Raw genomic sequence first — 20,290 nt, forward strand, 5'->3', positions numbered from 1 at the left:
TTGCTCTTTGTTTTTTTTTCTGCCAAACTGCATGACCTCACACTTTCCAACATTATACTCCGTCTGCCAAATTTTTGCCCACTCACTTAGCCTGTCTATGTCCTTTTGCAGCTTGTTTATGTCCTCCTCACACATTGCTTTTCCTCCCATCCCATCTTTGTATAGTCAGCAAACTTGGCTACGTTACACTCAGTCCCTTCTTCCAAGTCGTTAATATAGATTGTAAATAGTTGGGGTCCCAGCACTGATCCCTGTGGCATCCCACTTGTTACTGATTGCCAACCAGAGAATGAACCATTTATCCCAACTCTCTGCTTTCTGTTTGTTAGCCAATCTTCTATCTATGCTAATATATTACCCCAACCCCGTGAACTTTTATCTTGTGCAGTAACCTTTTGTGTGGCATCTTGTCAAATGCCTTCTGGTTCCCCTTTATCCATCCTGTTCGTTACATCCTCAAAGAATTCCAGCAAATTTGTCAAACATGACTTCCCCTTCATAAATCCATGCTGACTCTGCCTGACCAAATTTTGCTTTTCCAAATGTCCTGTTATTGTTCTTTAATAATGGACTCCAACATTTTCCCAATCACAGATGGTAAGCTAACTGGTCTATAGTTTCCTGTTTTTTGTCTGTCTCCTTTTTTGAATAGGGGCGTTACATTTGCAGTTTTCCAATCTGCTGGGACCTCACCAGAATCCAGGGAATTTTGGTAAATTACATCCAATGCATCCACAATCCCTGCTGCTACTTCACTTAAGACCCTAGGATGCAAGCCATCAGGTCCAGGGGATTTATCTGCCTTTAGTCCCATTATCTTACTGAGTACCACCTCCTTAGTGATTGTGATTGTGTTACGTTCCTCCCCCCCTTGACTCATCATCATCATAGGCGATCCCTCGTATCGAGGATGACTTGCTTCCAAGCCAAAAAGGATGAGTTCACAGGAGTTTTAATGAAGGACCTAATATTCCAGGTCCTGAACTACATGCCTGTGCGTGGATTTTTTAAAACGTGTGGTGACCGTTGCACACCAGCCACCCACGGGCCTGACAGAGTTAGATCTTGGTCCAGCGGCAAGGATTACCCAGGACGACTGGAGACCAGCTCTGCTGCACGGACCTAGTGTGCACGCATATCGCAGTGTGGGCTGGCCCATGCTGCCCCGGGCCCTCGCCTCCCCTGAGCCCCGATCACATTGTTCCACAATCACTCGCTGCTCCTGCTGTACCTGCCCACGCTCCAATCACCGACCTGGACTTTGGTGATGTCCAATCCAGTTGCCCTCTCCACAGCCGTCGCTCTCCACGCGCTGTACCTTTAAGTGGTATGCTCCTTTGAAAGCCCCGACCTGCTGATGGTCCTTGTACACACTCACTTGCCCACAAACTTGGTCCTTCTATCTCGTTCAACCAGATAGCCCCTTGACTATCCACTGTTGGAATATTGTTAGTGTCCTCTCCCATAAAGACTGATACAAAATACTTCTTTAGAGTTTCTGCTATCTCCATGTTCCCCATTACTAATTCCCTGGCCTCGTCCTCTAAGGGACCAACATTTACTTTAGCCACTCTTTTTTCCTTTTTATATATCTATAGAAACTCTTGCTATCTGTTGTTATATTTCATGCTAGTTTACTTTCATAGTCTATCTTCCCTTTCTTAAAGATTTTTTTAGTCATTCTTTGCTGGCTTTTAAAAGCTTCCCAATCTTCTGTCCTCCTACTAGTTTTGGCCACTTTGTATGTCCTTGTTTTTAAATCGGATACCTCCTTTATTTCTTTAGTTAGCCACAGATGGCTTTCTTTTCTCTTGCACCCTTTCCTCCTTACTAGAATATATTTTTCTTGAAAATTGTGAAATATCTCTTTAAATGTACACCACTGTTCATCAACCGTCCTACACTTTAATCTATTTTTCCAGTCCACTTTAGCCAACTCTGCCCTCATACCTTTATAGTCTCCTTTATTTAAGCTTAGTACGCTGGTTAGAAATCCAACTTTCTCACCCTCCATCTGAATTTGAAACTCAATCATGCTATGATCACTCATTCCAAGGGGATCCTTTACTAGGAGATGGTTTATTAATCCTGTCTCATAAACATCACAGGGGTGTTTAAATAATGGTGTTTTTTTTCTCATTTACTTTGAACACTTTTGTTTATAAAATGATTGGGGATGGGGGAAAGTTGCTGTTTGACTGGATGGTGCGGTAGGAGATGGGAGGTCATGTCTACCCTACGTAAACGCGAGCTGACCCAAAACTCAGCTGCCCGTGTCCTAACTGGCACCAAGTCCCACTCACCCATCACCCCCTGTGCTCACTGACCTACATTGGCTACCGGTTAAGCATCGCCTCGATTTCAAAATTCTCATCCTTGTTTACAAATCCCTCCATGGCTTCGTCCCTCCCTATCTCTGTAATCTCCTCTGGCCCCACAACCCCCGAGATGTCTGCACTCCTCAAATTCCACCCATCTTGAGCATCTCTGATTATAATCACTCAACCATCGGTGGCCATGCCTTCTGTTGTGTCTGGGCCCAAGCTCTGGAACTCCCCCCAAACCTCTCCGCCTCTCTACCTCTCTTTCCTCCTCCAAGGCGCTCCTTAAAACATACCTCTTTGACTAAGCTTTTGGTCACCTGCGCTAATTTCTACTTATGCGGCTCGGTGTCAAATTTATTAGGGCTGAAATTGCCCCTCCCGATAAGGCTGCCGAAAAGTGGCAGCCACAAGAGGCATGGAATTGCCACCGACTCTCTGTGGGGGGGCCGCCATTTTAGAAATTACCCTTCCTCAGGAGCGGAGCATATCCAGGACTGCTCCGCTCGTTTTCCCGCTGCACTCACCGACCCCTTACTGACTGGCGGGGAGGCACTCGCAAAATTGCCCCTTGCACACACACAAATACACACACACACAGAGTCACAGACACAAACAGTCACAGTCTCACACACACACAAATACACACACACAGTCACACACACAAACAGTCAGTCTCACACACACACAAATACACACACACACACAGTCACAGACACAAACAGTCACAGTCTCACACACACACACAAATACACACACACACAAACAGTCACAGTCTCACACACACACAAATACACACACACACACAGTCACAGACACAAACAGTCACAGTCTCACACACACACAAATACACACACACACACAGTCACAGACACAAACAGTCACAGTCTCACACACACACACAAATACACACACACAGTCACAGACACAAACAGTCACACACACACACAAATACACACACACACACAGTCACAGACACAAACAGTCACAGTCTCACACACACACAAATACACACACACACACAGTCACAGACACAAACAGTCACAGTCTCACACACACAAATACACACACACACAGTCACAGACACAGTCACAGTCTCACACACACACAAATACACACACACAAAGTCACAGACACAAACAGTCACAGTCTCACACACACACAAATATACACACACACACACAGTCACAGACACAAACAGTCACGGTCTCACACACACATAAATACACGCGCGCACAGTCACACACACTGTCACACACACGCACGCACGCGCGCGCGCACAAATACACACACACGTACAAATACACGCAAACGTGCACAAATACAGGCACACGCGCACACACACGCACACAAATACACGCACGTACTCACAGGCCCAGATGGTCTCACCTCTGTTCCGATAAAGACCGGGCGGATGTAGAGGCTGGCAGCCTTTGAGTACGGCACCCACTCTTTGTCCATCTCCACCAGCTTTTTGATGCACTCCAACAGCTCCCCCCGATCGAAGCTCTGGCAAAGGGAACACTTATTCAAACAAAATTCCTTTTGGTAACGAATTGAACAGGAAAGAAAAATTATAAAAACGAATCGCCCAGCTGCAGATACCGTTAATGCTCAAAACACATGGCGACATCATCGATAAACACAGCGACTGGGGCTGCTCGAGTCTGCAGGGGTGTGCTGAACAGTTGGCTTTTCGAAATAAGCCTGTGTATGATTTAAAAATCTCTAAAATAAAGGGAGCATCGAAGGTTTGGAGCAGAGACCCATTGGGCTGAATGGGCTGGTTGTGTGCTGTAAATTCTACGTAATTCTATGTTCAGATCTTGAGTTTAGCAGTTGAGTGGCGATCTAATCAAGGTGTGGTCGGGGCCCAGGGGAGGTGTGAGTTCGGGGCCCAGGAGAGGCGAGGGCCCAGGGGCAGCACGGGCCAGCCCACACTGCGATATGTGTGCGCACTGGGTCCGTGCAGCAGAGCGGGCCTCCAGTCGTCTTGGTTAATCCTTGTCTCTGGACCAAGACCTAGCTCTGTCAAGCCCATGTGGTGGCTGGTGTGCAACGGCCACCCCACGTTAAAAAAATCCACACACAGGCATCTTCCACCCTTCAAGATGTAGTTCGGGACCTGGAATATTAGGTCCTTCATTGAAACACCTGTGAACTCATCCTTTTTGGCATGGAAGCAAGTCATCCTCGTTTCGAGGGACTGCCCATGAAGATGATAAAACGACAAAGGCATTTGACAGGGTAGATACAGAAACGATTTCCTCTGGTGGGGGAATCTGGAGCCAGGGGCTACAATTTTAAAATTAGAGCTCGGTCATTCCTGAGTGAAATCAGGGAGCACTTCTTCACACAAAGGGTAGTGGAAATCGGGAACTCTCTCCCTCAAAAAGCTGACGAGGCTGAGGGTCAATTGGGGCTTTCAAGACTGAGGCCAATAGATTTTTGTTGGGTAAGGGTACCGAGCGACATGGAGCAAAGGTGGGTAAATGGAGTTGGGGTACAGATCTAACTGAATGATGGGGCAGGCACGAGGAGAAGGCGTAGCGATAGGGGTAATGATAACCAGAGTGTGACAGGAAGGGACAGAGCATGTAAACATAAGAGTGCATCAGAAAGTGGGGTCAGAGTAGGGAAAAAATAGTAAAAAGCTTTTTATCTGAATGCAGGCAGCATTCGTAACAAGACGGATGAGTTGACGGCACAAACAGAAATAAATGGGAATGAGCTGGTAGCCATTACACAGACGTGGTTGCCAGGTGACCAAGGCTGGAAACTGAATATTCAGGGGTATTTGCAATTTCGGAAGGATAGGCAGAAAAGAAAAGGAGGTGGGGGAGCTCTGTTAATAAGGGACGAGATCAGTGCAGTAGCGAGAAATGATATTGGCTCAGAAGATCAAGATGTAGAATCAGTTTGGGTGGAGATAAGAAATAAGAAGGGTAGGAAATCACTGGTGGGAGTGGTCTACAGGCCCCCAAACAGTAGCCACACTATAGGACAGAGTATAAATCAAGAAATAATAGAGGCTTGTAAGAAAGGTACGGCAATAATCATGGGCGACTTTAATCTTCATATTGATTGGACAAATCAAATTGGCCAAGGTAGCCTTGAGGAAGAGTTCATAGAGTGTATGCGGGATGGTTTCTTAGAACAATATGTTGTGGAACCAACCAGGGAGCAGGCTATTTTAGATCTGGTAATGTGTAATGCGTCTGGATTAATTATTGATCTCGTAGTGAAGGATCCTCTTGGGAAGATGATCATAGCATGGTAGAATTTCAAATTCAGTTTGAGGGTGAGAAACTTGAGTCTCAAACTAGTGTCCTGAACTTAAATAAAGGCACTTACAAAGGTATGAAGACAGGGTTGGCTGAAGTGGACTGGGAAAATATAGTAAAAGAGTAAGATGGTGGCAGTCATTTAAGGAGATATTTCATAACTCTCAGCAAAGATATATTCCAGTGAGAAAGAAAGACTCTAAGAGAAGGATGAACCAGCCGTGGCTAACTCAGGAAGTAAAGGATGATATTAAATTGAAAACAAAGGCATACAATATCGCGAAGAACAGTGGAAGGCCAGAAGATTGGGGAATTTTTAGAAACCAGCAAAGGACAACTAAAAAAATAAGAAAGAAAGAGAAGATAGATTATGAGAATAAACGAGCAAGAAATATAAAAACAGATAGTAAGAGCTTCTACAGGTATATAAAAAGGAAGAATATAGCTAAAGTAAACATTGGCCCCTTAGAGGATGAGACTGGGGAATTAATAATGGGGAAATGGAAATGGTAGAGACTTTGAACAAATATTTTGTATCAATATTCACAGTAGAAGACACTAAAAACATCCCAATAATTGATAATCAAGGGGCTATTAGCGGGGGGGAAGAGAGCTTAAAACAATCACTATCACTGGAGAAAAAGTACTAGGCAAACTAATGGGACTAAAGTGGACAAGTCCTTTGGACCGAATGGCCTGCATCCTAAAGTCTTAAAAGGAGTGGCTTCAGAAATAGTGGATGTGAAAGGGAAACCATTTTTGCCAAATTGCTGGAGTTCTTTGAGGATGTAACGAGCAGGATGGATAAAGAGGAACCAGTAGTGTCGGGTATTTGGATTTCCAGAAGGCATTCGATAAGGTGCCACATAAAAGGTTACTGCACAAGATAAGTGCTCACGGGTTTAGGGGTAATATATTAGCATAGTCAATGCTTCGATGCTGGGGATATTGGCCTGAGCGAGAATACTGCCACTAGTGTGCCTATCCTGCCAATGGATTTGCAGCATCTTGCGGAGGCAGCGTTGGTGGTACTTCTCCAGTGTTTTGAGGTGCCTGCTGTACATAGTGCATGTTGGAGGGCGGTTATCACCACTGCTCTGTAGACCATGAGCTTGGTGCCGGGTTTGAGGTCCTGGTCGTCAAACACTCTCTTCCTCAGACGACCGAAGGCTGCACTGGCATACTGAAGGCGGTGTTGGACTTCGTCATCAGTTCCGATGGACGGGCCACATTGTCCGCATGCCCAATACTAACTAGACTTCCAAAACACGCGCTCTACTCGGAGCTCTGACACAGCCTGAGGACAGTCCCAGATGGGCAGAGGAAATGCTTCAAGGACACCCTCAAAAGCCACCTTGAAAAAATGCAACATCCCCAACGACACCTGGGAATCCCTGGCCCAAGACCGCTCAAAGTGGAGGAGACGCATCCGGGAGGGCGCTGAACACCTCGAATCTCTTTGCCGGGAGCACGCGGAAGCCAAGCGCAAACAACGGAAGGAGCGCACGACAACCCAACCACTGTCTGCCCCACCTATGACAGAGACTGTAGATCCTGCATTGGACGCCTCAGTCACCTGAGAACTCATTTTAATGTGGAAGCAAGTCATTCTCGACTCCGAGGGACTACCTAAGAAGAAGAATATATTAGTATAGATAGAGGATTGGCTAACTAACAGAAAACAGAGAGTCGGGATAAATGAGTCATTTTCCGGTTGGCAAACGGTAACTAGTGGGGCGCCACTGGGATCAGTGCTGGGGCCTCAACTATTTACAATCTATATTAATGACTTGGATGAAGGGACCGAGTGTAATGTAGCCAAGTTTGCTGATGATACAAAGATAGGTGGGAAAGCAAGTTGTGAGGAGGACACAAAGAATCTGCAAAGGGATATAGACAGGCTAAGTGAGTGGGCAAAAATTTGGCAGATGGAATTTAATGTTGGAAAATGTGAGATTATCCACTTTGGTAGGAAAAATAAAAAAGCAAATTAATATTTAAATGGGAAGAGATTACAAAATGCCGCGGTACAGAGGGATCTGGGGGGCCTTGTGCATGAAACACAAAAAGTTAGTATGCAGGTACAACAAGTAATCAGGAAGGCAAATGGAATGTTGGCCTTTATTGCAAGGGGAATGAAGTATAAAAGTAGGGAAGTCCTGCTACAACTGTACAGGGCATTGGTGAGACCACACCTGGAGTACTACGTACAGTTTTGGTCTCCGTATTTAAGGAAGGATATACTTGCATTGGAGGCAGATCAGTGAAGGTTCATGAAGTTGATTCCTGAGATGAAGAGATTGTCTTATGAAGAAAGGTTGACCAGGTTGGGCCTATACGCTCAGGAGTTTAGAAGAATGAGAGGCGAGCTTATTGAAACATAAAAGATACTGAGCGGGGCTTGACAGGGTAGATGCAGAGAGGATATTTCCACTCGTGGGGGAATCTAGAACTAGGGGGCATAGTTTCAGAATAAGGGGTCGCCCATTTAAAATGGAGATGAGGAGGAATTTTTTCTCTCAGTCGGTCATGAACCTTTGGAATTCTCTACCCCAGCGGCTGGGTCATTGAATATATTTCAGGTGGAGATAGACAAAATTTTGAACACTAAGGGAGTCAAGGGTTATAGGGAGGTGGATTTGAGGCCAGGATCAAATCAGCCATGATCTTAGTGAATGGCGGAGCAGGCTCGAGGGGCCAAATGGCCAACTCCTGCTCCTATTTCTTATGTTTTCCTGTTTCTATGGGCCCAAGTTTCGAGCCGCGCCTAGAACGGCACAGTCCTGACCTGGACGCCCGTTTTTCGCGCCACAAAGTGCGCCTAAAAAAACCCTCCGTATTCTCCACCTCCCTGCAGGTCCTCTGGCCCTCGGCGCGGCGCAGCAGGAGCTGTAGGGGGCGGAGCCAGGTCCCTGCGCCGAAAACAGTGCCGGGACCTCTGCACATGCGCGCTACAGTGGGCGTGCGTGTTCAGTAGCTCCAGGCGCCCAAAACTGTGTGGGAGGGGCCCAAAGCACGCAGCCCCTAGCCCTGGCCGAATGCGTGAATAAGGCTCCTCCCACGGCCAGCTCCTGCTTCCTCCCGACCCGACTCCCGCTTCCCGCCTCCGGACCGGACCTGACACCTGCTCCCCCCCACCCCCCGGACCGGACCCGACACCCGCTCCCCCCCCCCCCCCCCCCGCCCCCAGACCGGACCCAACCCGACACCCGCTCCCACCCCCCCCGCCCCCGGACTGGATCCGACTTGACCTCCCTCCCCCCGACCTGACCTCCCTCTCCCCGACCCAAACCGAACCGACCTCCCTCCCACCACCCCCCCGACCCGACCCAACGCCACCTACCTGTAAATCTGGTGCTGGGGACGGGCCCTGCCCAAAGTCTCGGGCCAGGCCCGTTCAGCCTCCCTCCCCCTTCTCCTTCCCCCCCACCCCCCCAATCTCCTTCCCCCCCCATCTCCTTTCCCCCCCATCTCCTTTCCCCCATCTCCTTTCCCCCCATCTCCTTTCTCCCCCATCTACCCTTTATCCCCTTCTCCCCCCTCCCCCGTTCTCCCCCCCTCCTCCCCCTTCTCCCCATCCCTCCCTCTTCCTTCCCTCTTCCCTCCCTCTGCTCCCCCCCTCTCTCCCTCTAACCCCCTCCTCCCCCTCCCCTCGCTGTCAGAAACACAGACACTGATAGACAGAGAATGAGAGACACACAGACAGAGAGATAGAGACACTGACAGAGACACATTGAGGGGGGCATCCCAGCACGCTGTTGGAGGGCTCCCGGTGCTGCAGTCGGTAAGTAGAAAATGTTTTATTTATTGATTTAAAAAAAAAAATATTTCTTATTAATTTTTTTTGATTGATTTATTGGTTGATTTATTGATGTATTTATCATTTATTATTGATGATAGCTCTTTATTTGTAAAACTGAAGTGTTTAATGTTTGTAAACTTCACTTTAAACAACCCCCCCCCCACTATTCCCTGCGCCTGATTTGTAACCTACGCCTGATTTTCTAAAGTGTAGACAAGGTTTTTTCGAGCATACAAAAATCTTCACTTACTCCATTCCAAGTTAGTTTGGAGTAAGTTTTCACTCACGAAACTTTGAAAACAGGCGTAAGTGGCCGGACACGCCCCCTTTTGAAAAAAAAATTCTGTTCCAAAGTGAAACTGTTCTAACTGACTAGAACTGGAGCAAACTAAATGACGAGAATTCCGATTTCTAAGATACTCCGTTCTACACCAGTTGCTCCTAAAAATCAGGAGCAAATCATGTGGAAACTTGGGGCCTATGTTGCTAGATGTCTAATGTAGACTTATAAACACAGACAATTAGAGTTGTAATTAAAGGTCTATGCGCTGATTACAGCATGCATTGATTAACAAGATCGCACCACCTTTGGATCAAGCATTGCATTACAGAAGAAAAGCGCACTGCGTTATAAGGAGCTGCCAAGTTAGGATGCAGACGTTTTCTATGCCGTTATCGATCTGTGAAGATGAATGCTGGCACACCTGCCCAGATACTCACAGGTAAGCAGGCTCTGGTGGCTGATCGCAGCATCCGTTCCATGTTCAACATGGGCCTGAACAGCCGAATCTTATTGTCAACTCCTCGATATGCTTTCATCCCTTCAAACAGCTGTAGGGAAAACATCAGGTCAAACACATCATTTTCAGGAGATTCCACGGCTGATCAGTTAAAAAAAAAACGTGGTCGAGAAAAGTTGTCTTTGAATTGCGTATGTGAGGCACTTCATTGTACGGCAGGTTTTCTGCTCATTCCCATTTCTGGTTTACAGGTCAGTTAAAAATCTTGCTCGGTAAGTTATCCCCGGTGTCCTGGCCAATATTTATCCCTCAACCTCTATCACTGAAACAGAGCAGCTTATTGTGGGAACTTGCTGTGCATAATTTAGTCGCCGCGTTTCCTACATTACAACAGTGACTACACTTCAAAAATACTGCACTGACTGTAAAGCGCTTTGGGATGTCCTGAGGTGGCGACATGATAGGCGCTACAGAAATGCAAGTTCTTTCTTCCAGCTGTGCAGCATCATGCAGTGCCAGGTAAATACCACCAGAGGGTGCTGTGGTCCGTCTCCCGCAGCATCCGAGGAGCAGGAAAAGTCTCCGTTCAGGACAATGTACGTCAACCAATTACTGTACAGTGTGCTCGTCATACATTCTCCAAAATAATAAACACAAATCAAAATCATCATTGTAGGCAGTCCCTCGATGCGAGGATTACTTGCTTCCACACCAAAAAGGGCTGAGTTCACAGGTGTTTCAATGAAGGACCTAATATTCCAGGTCCTGAACTACACCCTGAAGGGTGGAAGATGCCTGTGCGTGGATTTTTTTAACATGTGGTGGCCGTTGTACACCAGCCACCACACGGGCTTGACAGAGCTAGGTCTTGGCTCAGTGGCAAGGATTAACCAAGATGACTGGAGACCAGCTCTGCTGCACGGACCTAGTGCGCACATATATCGCAGTGTGGGCTGGCCCATGCTGGCCCAGGGCCCTCGCCTCTTCTGGGCCCCGAACTCACACCTCTCCTGGGCCCCGATCATGTCCCTCTACAATCTCTCGCAGCTCCTCTGCCCCGACCTCGGTGCTCCTAGTGTACCTGCCCACACTGCAGTCAGCCGTCGCCCTCCTGCAGCACCACGCACTGCTCCCTGCAGTGGTATGTCGCCGCACTCTGCTCCCTCTAATGGCCCCGGCCTGCTGATGGTCTTGCAGGCCGGGACCGCGCTGATTTGTTAAGAGTGTTAAGAGTGAGCTCTGTGCGTCTGTACGTCTAGTCAGTCGCACAGCCCATCTCCAGACAGAAAGCAGGTCCTGTGTCTGTGTCTCTCACAGTCCTGTCTGGGAGAGTGCCGTGCGATTGATTAGACGCATGGAAGCACAGAGGCAATGGCAGTTCCTGTCTGCAGGTGGCCCCAGACCAGCGATTACAGTGTATCCGGCCTGCGCAAAACCTCAAATTAGCTCAAAAACTTAAACTGCTCTATTGTGATAAAGAAGGTTTTGCATTTCTATAGCGCCTTTCACGACCACTGGGTGTCCCAAAGCGCTTTACAGCCAATGAATTACTTTTGAAGTGCAGTCACTGTTGTCATGTGGGAAACACGGCAGCCAATTTGTGCATAGCAAGCTCCCACAAACAGCAATGTGATAATGACCAGATCATCTGTTTTAGTGATGTAGGTTAAGGGATAAACGTTAGCCAGGACACTAAGGAGAATTCCCCTGCTCCTCTTCAGTATATTGCCCATCCCTAATTGCCCCTTGAGAAGGAGGTGGTGAGCCGCCTTCTTGAACCGCTGCAGTCCGTTCCGTGTGGTGAAGGTGCTCCCACAGTGCTGTTAGGGAAGGAGTTCCAGGATTTTGCCCCAGCGACGATGAAGGAACGGCGATATATTTCCAAGTCAGGATGGTGTGTGACTCGGAGGGGAACGTGGAGGTGGTGGTGTTCCCATGCGCCTGCTGCCCTTGTCCTTTGAGGTGGGAGAGGTCGCGGGGGGTTTTGGGAGTGCCGTGGGATTTTTCACCTGAGAGGGCAGACGTCCCATCCGACAGACGGCACCTCTGGCAGTGCAGTGCTCCCTCGGCACTGCACCGGGAATGTTAGCCGAGAATATGCGCACAAATTTGGACTCAAACCCATGACCTTCTAAATGAGAGGTGAGAGTGCTACCAACTGAGCCACAGCTGGCACAGTGAACAAAGGAAAGCGAAGCAGAGGGAGGACTTCCCTCCCGCCAACTCACCTCCACCGAATAATGGAGCGCCGACACTGCCGGATGGAGCGAGAGATTCTGCAGCGGTTTAATCTGTGGCTTGTCCCAGCCTCTTGCTGCCGTCCAGCGAATCATCAGCATGTGATCAGTGAACACCGCCCCAAATGCAAGCCGGGTCGGGTCCGGCTTCTCTGCTGAAGCTGAAACCAGTTCAATCTCAACATCGGCAGCCTTGAAGAAAAGGAAAAAAAATATTCAGGCTAAAGAAACACCAGTTCGCAATCTTCTGAAAAGTTGGTGTGTGCAACATTACATCGTGTCTGCAGCACAGAAACAGGCCATTTGGCCGAATGGGTCTGTGCCGGAGTTTATGCTCCACAGAAGCCTCCTCCCACTCAATTAGCCTCCTCCCGCCCTGCCCCCCTCTATTCCCTTCTCCCTCATCTATGCATCAAGCCTCCCCTTAATTACATCAATGCTCTCTGTTTAAACCACTCCCTGTGGCAGCGAGTTCCACATACTCACTCTCTGTGTAAAGGAATTGCTCTTAAACTTTTTATTTGATCTGTTAGTGACTCACAAGCGGAAACAGTTGCTCCATGCCTACTGTGTCACAATTTTAAAGGTCTATATTCTCTACAGTTTAGAAGAATGAGAGGTGATCTCATTGAAACATACAAAATTCCTACAGGGCTTGACAGGGTAGATGCAGGGAGGATGGCTGGGGAGTCTAGAACCAGGGGTCACAGTCTCAAAATAAGGGGTCGGCCATTTAAGACTGAGATGAGGAGAAACTTCTTCACTCAGAGGGTGGTAAATTTTTGGAATTCTCTACCCCAGAGGGCTGTGGAGGCTCAGTCTTTGAGCATATTCAAGACAGAGATCGATAGATTTTTGGATATTGAGGGAATCAAGGGATATGGGGATAGTGCAGGAAAGTGGAGTTGAGGTCGAAGATCAGCCATGATCTCATTGAATGGCGGAGCAGGCTCAAGGGGCCGAGTGGCCGACTCCTGCTCCTAATTCTTTTGCTCTTATGTTCTCTGCTCTTCAGAGGAAAGAGCCCCGAGCCTGCTCATAGTTGCATCCTCTCCATTCTGGTAACATCCTTGTAAAACCGAACCGTTCACAGGTTTATTTTTCGGATCTTTTCTGGTGAATGCAGCAAATTAGGAATGATTGCCTACAAGGAGCGATTGATGTGATCCACCGCTCCCGATTGGGATTGGCGGTCTCAGAGTCCGCACCTCGTGAAACTGGGGCTGCGTGTCCACGACTTCCTGGGGCACGTCCACTGTGGTCATCGCTCGAAGCATCAGACGGTGGAATCACCACGCGGTCTCCCCGAGTTTGACCTTGTAGCGACTCAGGCTATGGTCACTGCACACTGGTGTTCAAAGCAGCTGGGCCATGGAACAGTAAAGCTGCGATCACTTCCCAACGCAGGCGAGTTCCCTACCGCAGTCGAGTCATAGAAACATAGAAAACAGGAGCAGTAGTAGGCCATTCGACCCTTCGAGCCTGCACCGCCATTCAATATGATCATGGCTGGTCCTCTATCTCAACACCATATTCCCGCTTTTTCCCCATACCCCTTGATGCCCTTTGTTTCTCGAAATCTATCTATCTCCCTCTTAAATATATTCAGTGACTTGGCCTCCACAGCCTTCTGTGGTAGAGAATTCCACAGGTTCACCACCCTCTGAGTGAAAACATTTCTCCTCATCTCGGTCCTAAATTTCCTACCCCGTATCCTGAGACTGAGTCCCCTTGTTCTGGACTTCCCAGCCCAGGGGAAACATCCTCCCCGCATCCAGTCTGTCCAACCCAGTCAGAATTTTATACGTTTCAATGAGATCTCCTCTCATTCTTCTAAATTATAGTGAATACAGGCCTAGTCGACCCAATCTCTCCTCATACTACAGTCCTGCCATCCCAGGAATCAGTCTGGTGGACCTTCGTTGCACTCCCTCTATGGCAAATATATCCTTTCTTAGGTAAGGAGACCAAAACTGCACACAATACTCCAGGTGTGGTCTCACCAAGGCCCTGTATAACTGTAGTAAGACATCCTGGCTCCTATACTCATGGAAAGGAGGGGCCATGAAGGCACTTTCCAACCGAGAAGGGAGGAAAAGTCAAAGTGAAAGTTAAGAGAGGCTGCTCTTGTCCACCTCCTGATGGCCAGTTACATAGCTGGCACAGACCCCCGACTAGGGACCCTGATGCTTGCAAACCCTCTCAACTAGGGTCATTGGGCAACACAGAAAGCACGTCTAAAATGAGGGATTGAACAAAAACTATTAGTTGGAACAGAGGAACAGGAGGAGAGGCCATTCAGCCACGCATGCCTGTTCCGTCATTCAATTAGATAATGGCCGATCTATACCTCAACCCCATTGACCCGTCTTTGATCCATATCCCTTGATACCCTTACCCAACACAAATCGATCCATCTCAGTCTAGAACGCTCCAATTGACCCTCAGAATCCACAGCCTTTTTTGGGGAAGAGAATTCCAGATTTTGACTGCCCTTTGTGTGACATCACTCGCTCTAAATTTTAAGACTGTTTCCCCTTGTTCTGGATTCCCCTATCAGAGGAAGCCCTTTGTTACCTCCACACTTGACTATTCCAACACACTCCTGGCTGGCCTTCCATATTCTACCCTACGTAAACTAGAGGTGATCCAAAACTCGGCTGCCCATGTCCTAACTCACCCATCACCCCTGTGCTCGCTGACCTACATTGGCTTCTGGTTAAGCAACGCCTCGATTTCACAATTCTCATCCTTATTTTCAAATCCCTCCATGTCCTTGCCCCTCCCTATCTCTGTAATCTCCTCCAGCCCCACAACCCCCGAGATGTCTGCGCTCCTCTAATTCTGCCCTCGAGCATCGCTGATTATAATTGTTCAACCATTGGTGGCTGTGCCTTCTGTTGCCTGGGCCCCAAGCTCTGGAACTCCCTGCCTAAACCTCTCTACCTCTCTTTCCTCCTTCAAGACGCTCCTTAAAACATACTCTTTGACTAAGCTTTTGGTCACCTGTATTAATTTCTACTTATGCGGCTCGGTGTCAAATTTTTATCGCATAATACTCCTGTGAAGCGCCTTGGGACGTTTCACTACTTTAAAGGTGCTATATAAATACAAGTTGTTGTTGTTGTATCTATCCTGCTGAATCCTTTTATCATTTTACACACCTCGATCAGATCAGCCCTCAATCCTCTAAACTCAGGGGAATACAAACCTAGTTTATGCAAACTGTCCTCATAAGTTAACCATTGGGTGGAAGGGAAATTAAAGTTATGTCAAGTTAAAGTTAGTGTAAACAGAAGGCATGCAGAAAAACACGTGGCCATTTTAAAAGCCACGAAGGAAATCTATTGGATTATATCAATCTGAAAAATGAGAAAGGTTCACCAGATCGATCAGATTTGTGCTACATGGTATTTGCCAAGTTCCCTTCAGAAATAATTCACACGGGGCCGATTTCTGTCACCAGTTCTAATTTCATTGTTTTATGACCTGCCTGATTCCCCGTCGCAGACATCACTCAATGTCTCGCTGTATCCCCATGTGCACAATTATTCACAACTCCACACAGGTTATTAGGTGCCACAACAGGCAGGGGTTAGGGTTAGGTCACACTGTGGAAGTGGAACAAGGGGAACTTTGCACCTCACTTGATTCTTGCACGTTGGTTTTGTCTCCCACCATTGTACCTGCCCTACACCCATTCCCGCTCACCACTGTACCCGCCCTATACCCGCTCACCATTGTACCCAGCCTATACCCGCTCCCGCTCACCACTGTACCTGCCCTATACCCATTCCCACTCACCACTGTACCCGCCCTATATCCGCTCCCACTCACCACTGTACCCGCCCTATACCCGCTCACCATTGTACCCAGCCTATACCCGCTCCCGCTCACCACTGTACCTGCCCTATACCCATTCCCACTCACCACTGTACCCGCCCTATACCCGCTCCCACTCACCACTGTACCCGCCCTATACCCGCTCACCATTGTACCCAGCCTATACCCGCTCCCGCACACCACTGTACCCAGCCTATACCTGTTCCCATCCACACCGGCACCAAGCACGGGCTGAAGCAACAGCAAGGCGATTGCGATCTATCGGCGCCAGGGTGCATGGTGTGGGGAAAGGACGCCAGGCGAAAACGAACATGAGGCTCTCTGTGTTAGTCTGGGCTCAAAGCTGTGACCCAGAAACCAAAGGGGGAGGAAGGCATTTGGTCTTCTGTTTGTCACTGCCGGGCATGTTTCTCCATAGCCAACTGCATTTCTATATCGCCTTTCACAACCTCCGACCGTCCCAAAGTGCTTTACAGCCAATGAAGTACCTTTTGAAGTGTAGTCACTGTTGTAATGCAGGAAAGGAAGCAGTCAATTTGTGCACGGCAAGCTCCCACAAACAGCAATATGATAATGACCAGATCATCTGTTTTTGTAGGAGCTGGTTGACCAGGACACTGGGGATAACTCCCCTGCTCTTCTTTGAAATAGTGCCATGGGATCTTTTACACCCACCTGAGAGAGCAGAAGGGGCCTCGGTTTAGCAGTTCATCTGAGAGGCAGCACCTCCGACATTGCAGCACTCCCACAGAACTGCACTGCAGTGTCAGCCTAGATTTATGTGCTCAAGTCTCATGGAGTGGGACTTGAACCAACAACCTTCTGACTCAGAGGCGAGAGTGCTACAAGAACCAGGTGGTGACACTTCAAAGTACTTCCTTGGCTTTTAGGTCATCCTGACGACATGAAAAGCACTATAAAATGCAAGATTGTTTAACATTCTTTTCCAGATATATTAAGCTACAAGAAAGTGCCTTGTGTAAATTGCAAACAAGCAAGTCAAGATTCAAGGGGAAGAGCTGAAATGGCAAAGGCAAGAGGCAGTCGGTATATAAACATAACACACGTATTTATTTTATCAATTAGTCCATTTGGTTTTTGTAGAGTTGGTGCTACATTCTCTGGTCTTTACACAGGTTGAACCTCCCTTATCCAGAACTCCCTTATCCAGAACCACCACTCATTCAGAACTATTCCCGGCCACCGGGTGGCGCGTGCACAGAACTCCGACATGAACAAATTGAAGTCCTTCCTCGCTGCCGACTCCCGCAATCGCTGGCCTGACCCTGCGATCCACCTCCCCCTCCCCCCCGCCCCCACCACCATGATCGCTCTGCCGCATCCCAGCCCCAAGCCAGCCAGCCCCGATATCCCCCTTTGCTCAGTACCTGTACTATCCAATTTAATGTGACCACCCCTCATCCGGCAAAATTCCTTATCTGGCACAGGCCAGGTCCCGAAGGTTCCGGATAAGAGAGGTTCAACCTGTGCCTCCAAAAACTGCACTAACAATGTATATTCACAGTCTCAAATACTGTACAGGTACAACGTCCTGAATCCAGCTGTCCCAAAACCGGACATTTTTCAGGTGGCCAAGATGGCGACCTCGGGCGGCGAGGGACGAGGAAACCGGTAAAAAAACCGCAGCGCCTGGGAGGGGTCATGGGCGGCGAGAATTGGCGGGAATCGCCGGGCGGTGAGGAGCGAAGGATCGGCGAGGAGCGGAGCATCAGCGGGCGCCAAGGAGCGGCAACAACGAGGCCCGAAATTCGGCAAAATCCAAAAAGTGGCACGCTCTCTCTCAGTCCCGAGGTTGATGGATTTGAGATGTTGTACCTGTAATATACACTGTTACACACAGCACTATAGTGGTTATGATTCTCCACATTTCTGAATCTGGTCTTAATATTATAAAATGTAAAGCCACTGTTCTTCCCACACATGTGACACAGTGACATTAGCAATAAAACGCCTGACCAAATCCCCACGGCGACAATGACAATATGTATATGCATCAGATCTCTGGTTAGAGAAAGTAACCTGTCAGGTGGTGTGACTGGAAAATATCGAGTAGATGTGGTCACATCACAGGCACTGGATATTTTCCAGTTAAATTACCTGAGCAGAAAGGCTGCTTTACCGAACTAGAGATCTGATGCTTATAAATGTTGTCACTGTTGCCGCGGGGATTTGGTCAGACGCTGTTATATTGTACATTAGTTGCCAGGCATTTTTAAACAATGAGGGGCGAATGTATAAAGGTTCACTTAAGGAGCTGAGTTTTCTGATAGCGTGCTCTCACACAGAATCGCATGCGGCCGGGACTGGGTACGGGGAAATCACAGGTGCACATCGAAGCGGTGACAACCCTCAGCACGAGCGATTGGCCAATATATGCTTCCTGCAGTTGAGGCTCTGACCCGCGAGCAGTCAACGGGAAAATTTACCCTGACAGTAATTCATGATAAATGTCACTGCACATTACAATGACATTCAAGGCAATTATCTGTATCTTATGCCTACATGCACTTCCTGTCTGCACAACTTGACTTCCTGCTGTCATGTTTTTGCTACTTTTTAAGGCGACCTTCCCCCGCTATTATAATTTGTTTTTTCATATTCGTTCCCGGGATGTGGGCATCGCTGGCAAGGCTGGCATTTACTGCCCGTCCCTAATTGCCCTCGAGAAGGTGGTGGTGAACCGCCTTCTTGAACCGCTGCAGTCCTTGTGGTGAAGGAACTCCCACAGTGCTGTTAGAACATAAGAACATAAGAATTAGGAGCAGGAGTAGGCCATTCGGCCCCTCGAGCCTGCTCCACCATTCAATGAAATCATGGCTGATCTTCAACCTCAACTCCACTTTCCTGCCCGATCCCCATATCCCTTGATTGCTTTAATATCTAAAAATCTATCGATCTCTGTCTTGACTATACTCAAAGACTGAGCCTCCACAGCCCTCTGGGGCTGAGAATTCCAGAGATTCACTACCCTCTGAGTGAAGAACTTTCTCCTCATCTCAGTCCTAAATGGCCGACCCCTTATTCTGAGATGTGACCCCTGGTTCTAGACTCTCTAGCCAGGGGAAACATCCTCCCTGCATCTACCCTATCAAGCCCTGGATGAATTTTATATGTTTCAATGAGATCACCTCTCATTCTTCTAAACTCTAGAGAATATAGGCCTAGTCTACTCAATCTCTCCTCATAGGACAATTCCCCCATCCCAGGAATCAGTAGGTGAACCTTCGTTGCACTCCCTCAATGGCAAGTATATCTTTCCTCAGGTAAGGAGACTAAAACTGTACACAATACTCCCACAAATTACTCAAAATCCCTTCTGAAATTATTTCTTTCGTCCTTCAGTAACTTTAATTTACAATATCCAAAAAGCGTTTAAACACATTAAACTCACACTACCTTCCCTCCCCAAAGATGTACCTATTTCATAATAACGTGATTGAATTTAAGCATGGAGTTGTTTCGTGTTCTATAAACTCCAGAAAGCTCAGAGACAAACAGTCCTTTTCCTTGTTGTAATTCGAGTTACATAAGAACATAAGAGCATAAGAAATAGGAGCAGGAGTAGGCCATACGGCCCCTCGAGCCTGCTCCGTCATTTAATACGATCATGGCTGATACGATCATGGACTCAGGTCCACTTCCCTGCCTGCTCCCCATAACCCCTTATCCCCTTATCAATTAAGAAACTGTCTATCTCTGTCTTAAATTTATTCAATGTCCCGGCTTCCACAGCTCTTTGAGGCAGCGAATTCCACAGATTTACAACCCTCTGAGAGAAGAAATTCCTCTTCATCTCAGTTTTAAATGGGCGGCCCCTTGTTCTAAGATTATGCCCCCTAGTATTAGTCTCTGCATCCTCTCTGCATCCGCCTTGCCAAACCCCCTCATAATCTTATACGTTTCAATAAGATCACCTCTCATTGGGCCCAAGTTTCGGGCTGCGCCGTTTCCCTGGACACCCGCCTTTTGCGCCAGAAAGTGCGCCTAAAAAAAACTTACCTATTCTCCGGCTCCCTGCAGGCCCTCTGGAGCTGGGCGCGGC

The 20,290-nt window shown here is 48.0% G+C and overlaps 1 protein-coding gene across 1 annotated transcript in view; it reads right to left on the minus strand.

The window, feature by feature from the left end:
* Positions 1 to 20,290, minus strand: part of bcat1 (branched chain amino-acid transaminase 1, cytosolic) — a 77,747-nt gene that overhangs the window by 39,209 nt on the left and 18,248 nt on the right. The window contains exons 3-5 of the mRNA XM_070897619.1: positions 12,376 to 12,576; positions 10,128 to 10,238; positions 3,711 to 3,830 (exon numbers count right to left, since the gene is read on the minus strand). Coding sequence (XP_070753720.1) covers positions 3,711 to 3,830; positions 10,128 to 10,238; positions 12,376 to 12,576 — 432 coding nt within the window. The remainder of the gene's footprint in view (positions 1 to 3,710; positions 3,831 to 10,127; positions 10,239 to 12,375; positions 12,577 to 20,290) is intronic.

This window comes from Pristiophorus japonicus, chromosome 13 (genome assembly GCF_044704955.1).
Source record: "Pristiophorus japonicus isolate sPriJap1 chromosome 13, sPriJap1.hap1, whole genome shotgun sequence".
Classification (NCBI taxonomy): Eukaryota; Metazoa; Chordata; class Chondrichthyes; family Pristiophoridae; genus Pristiophorus; species Pristiophorus japonicus.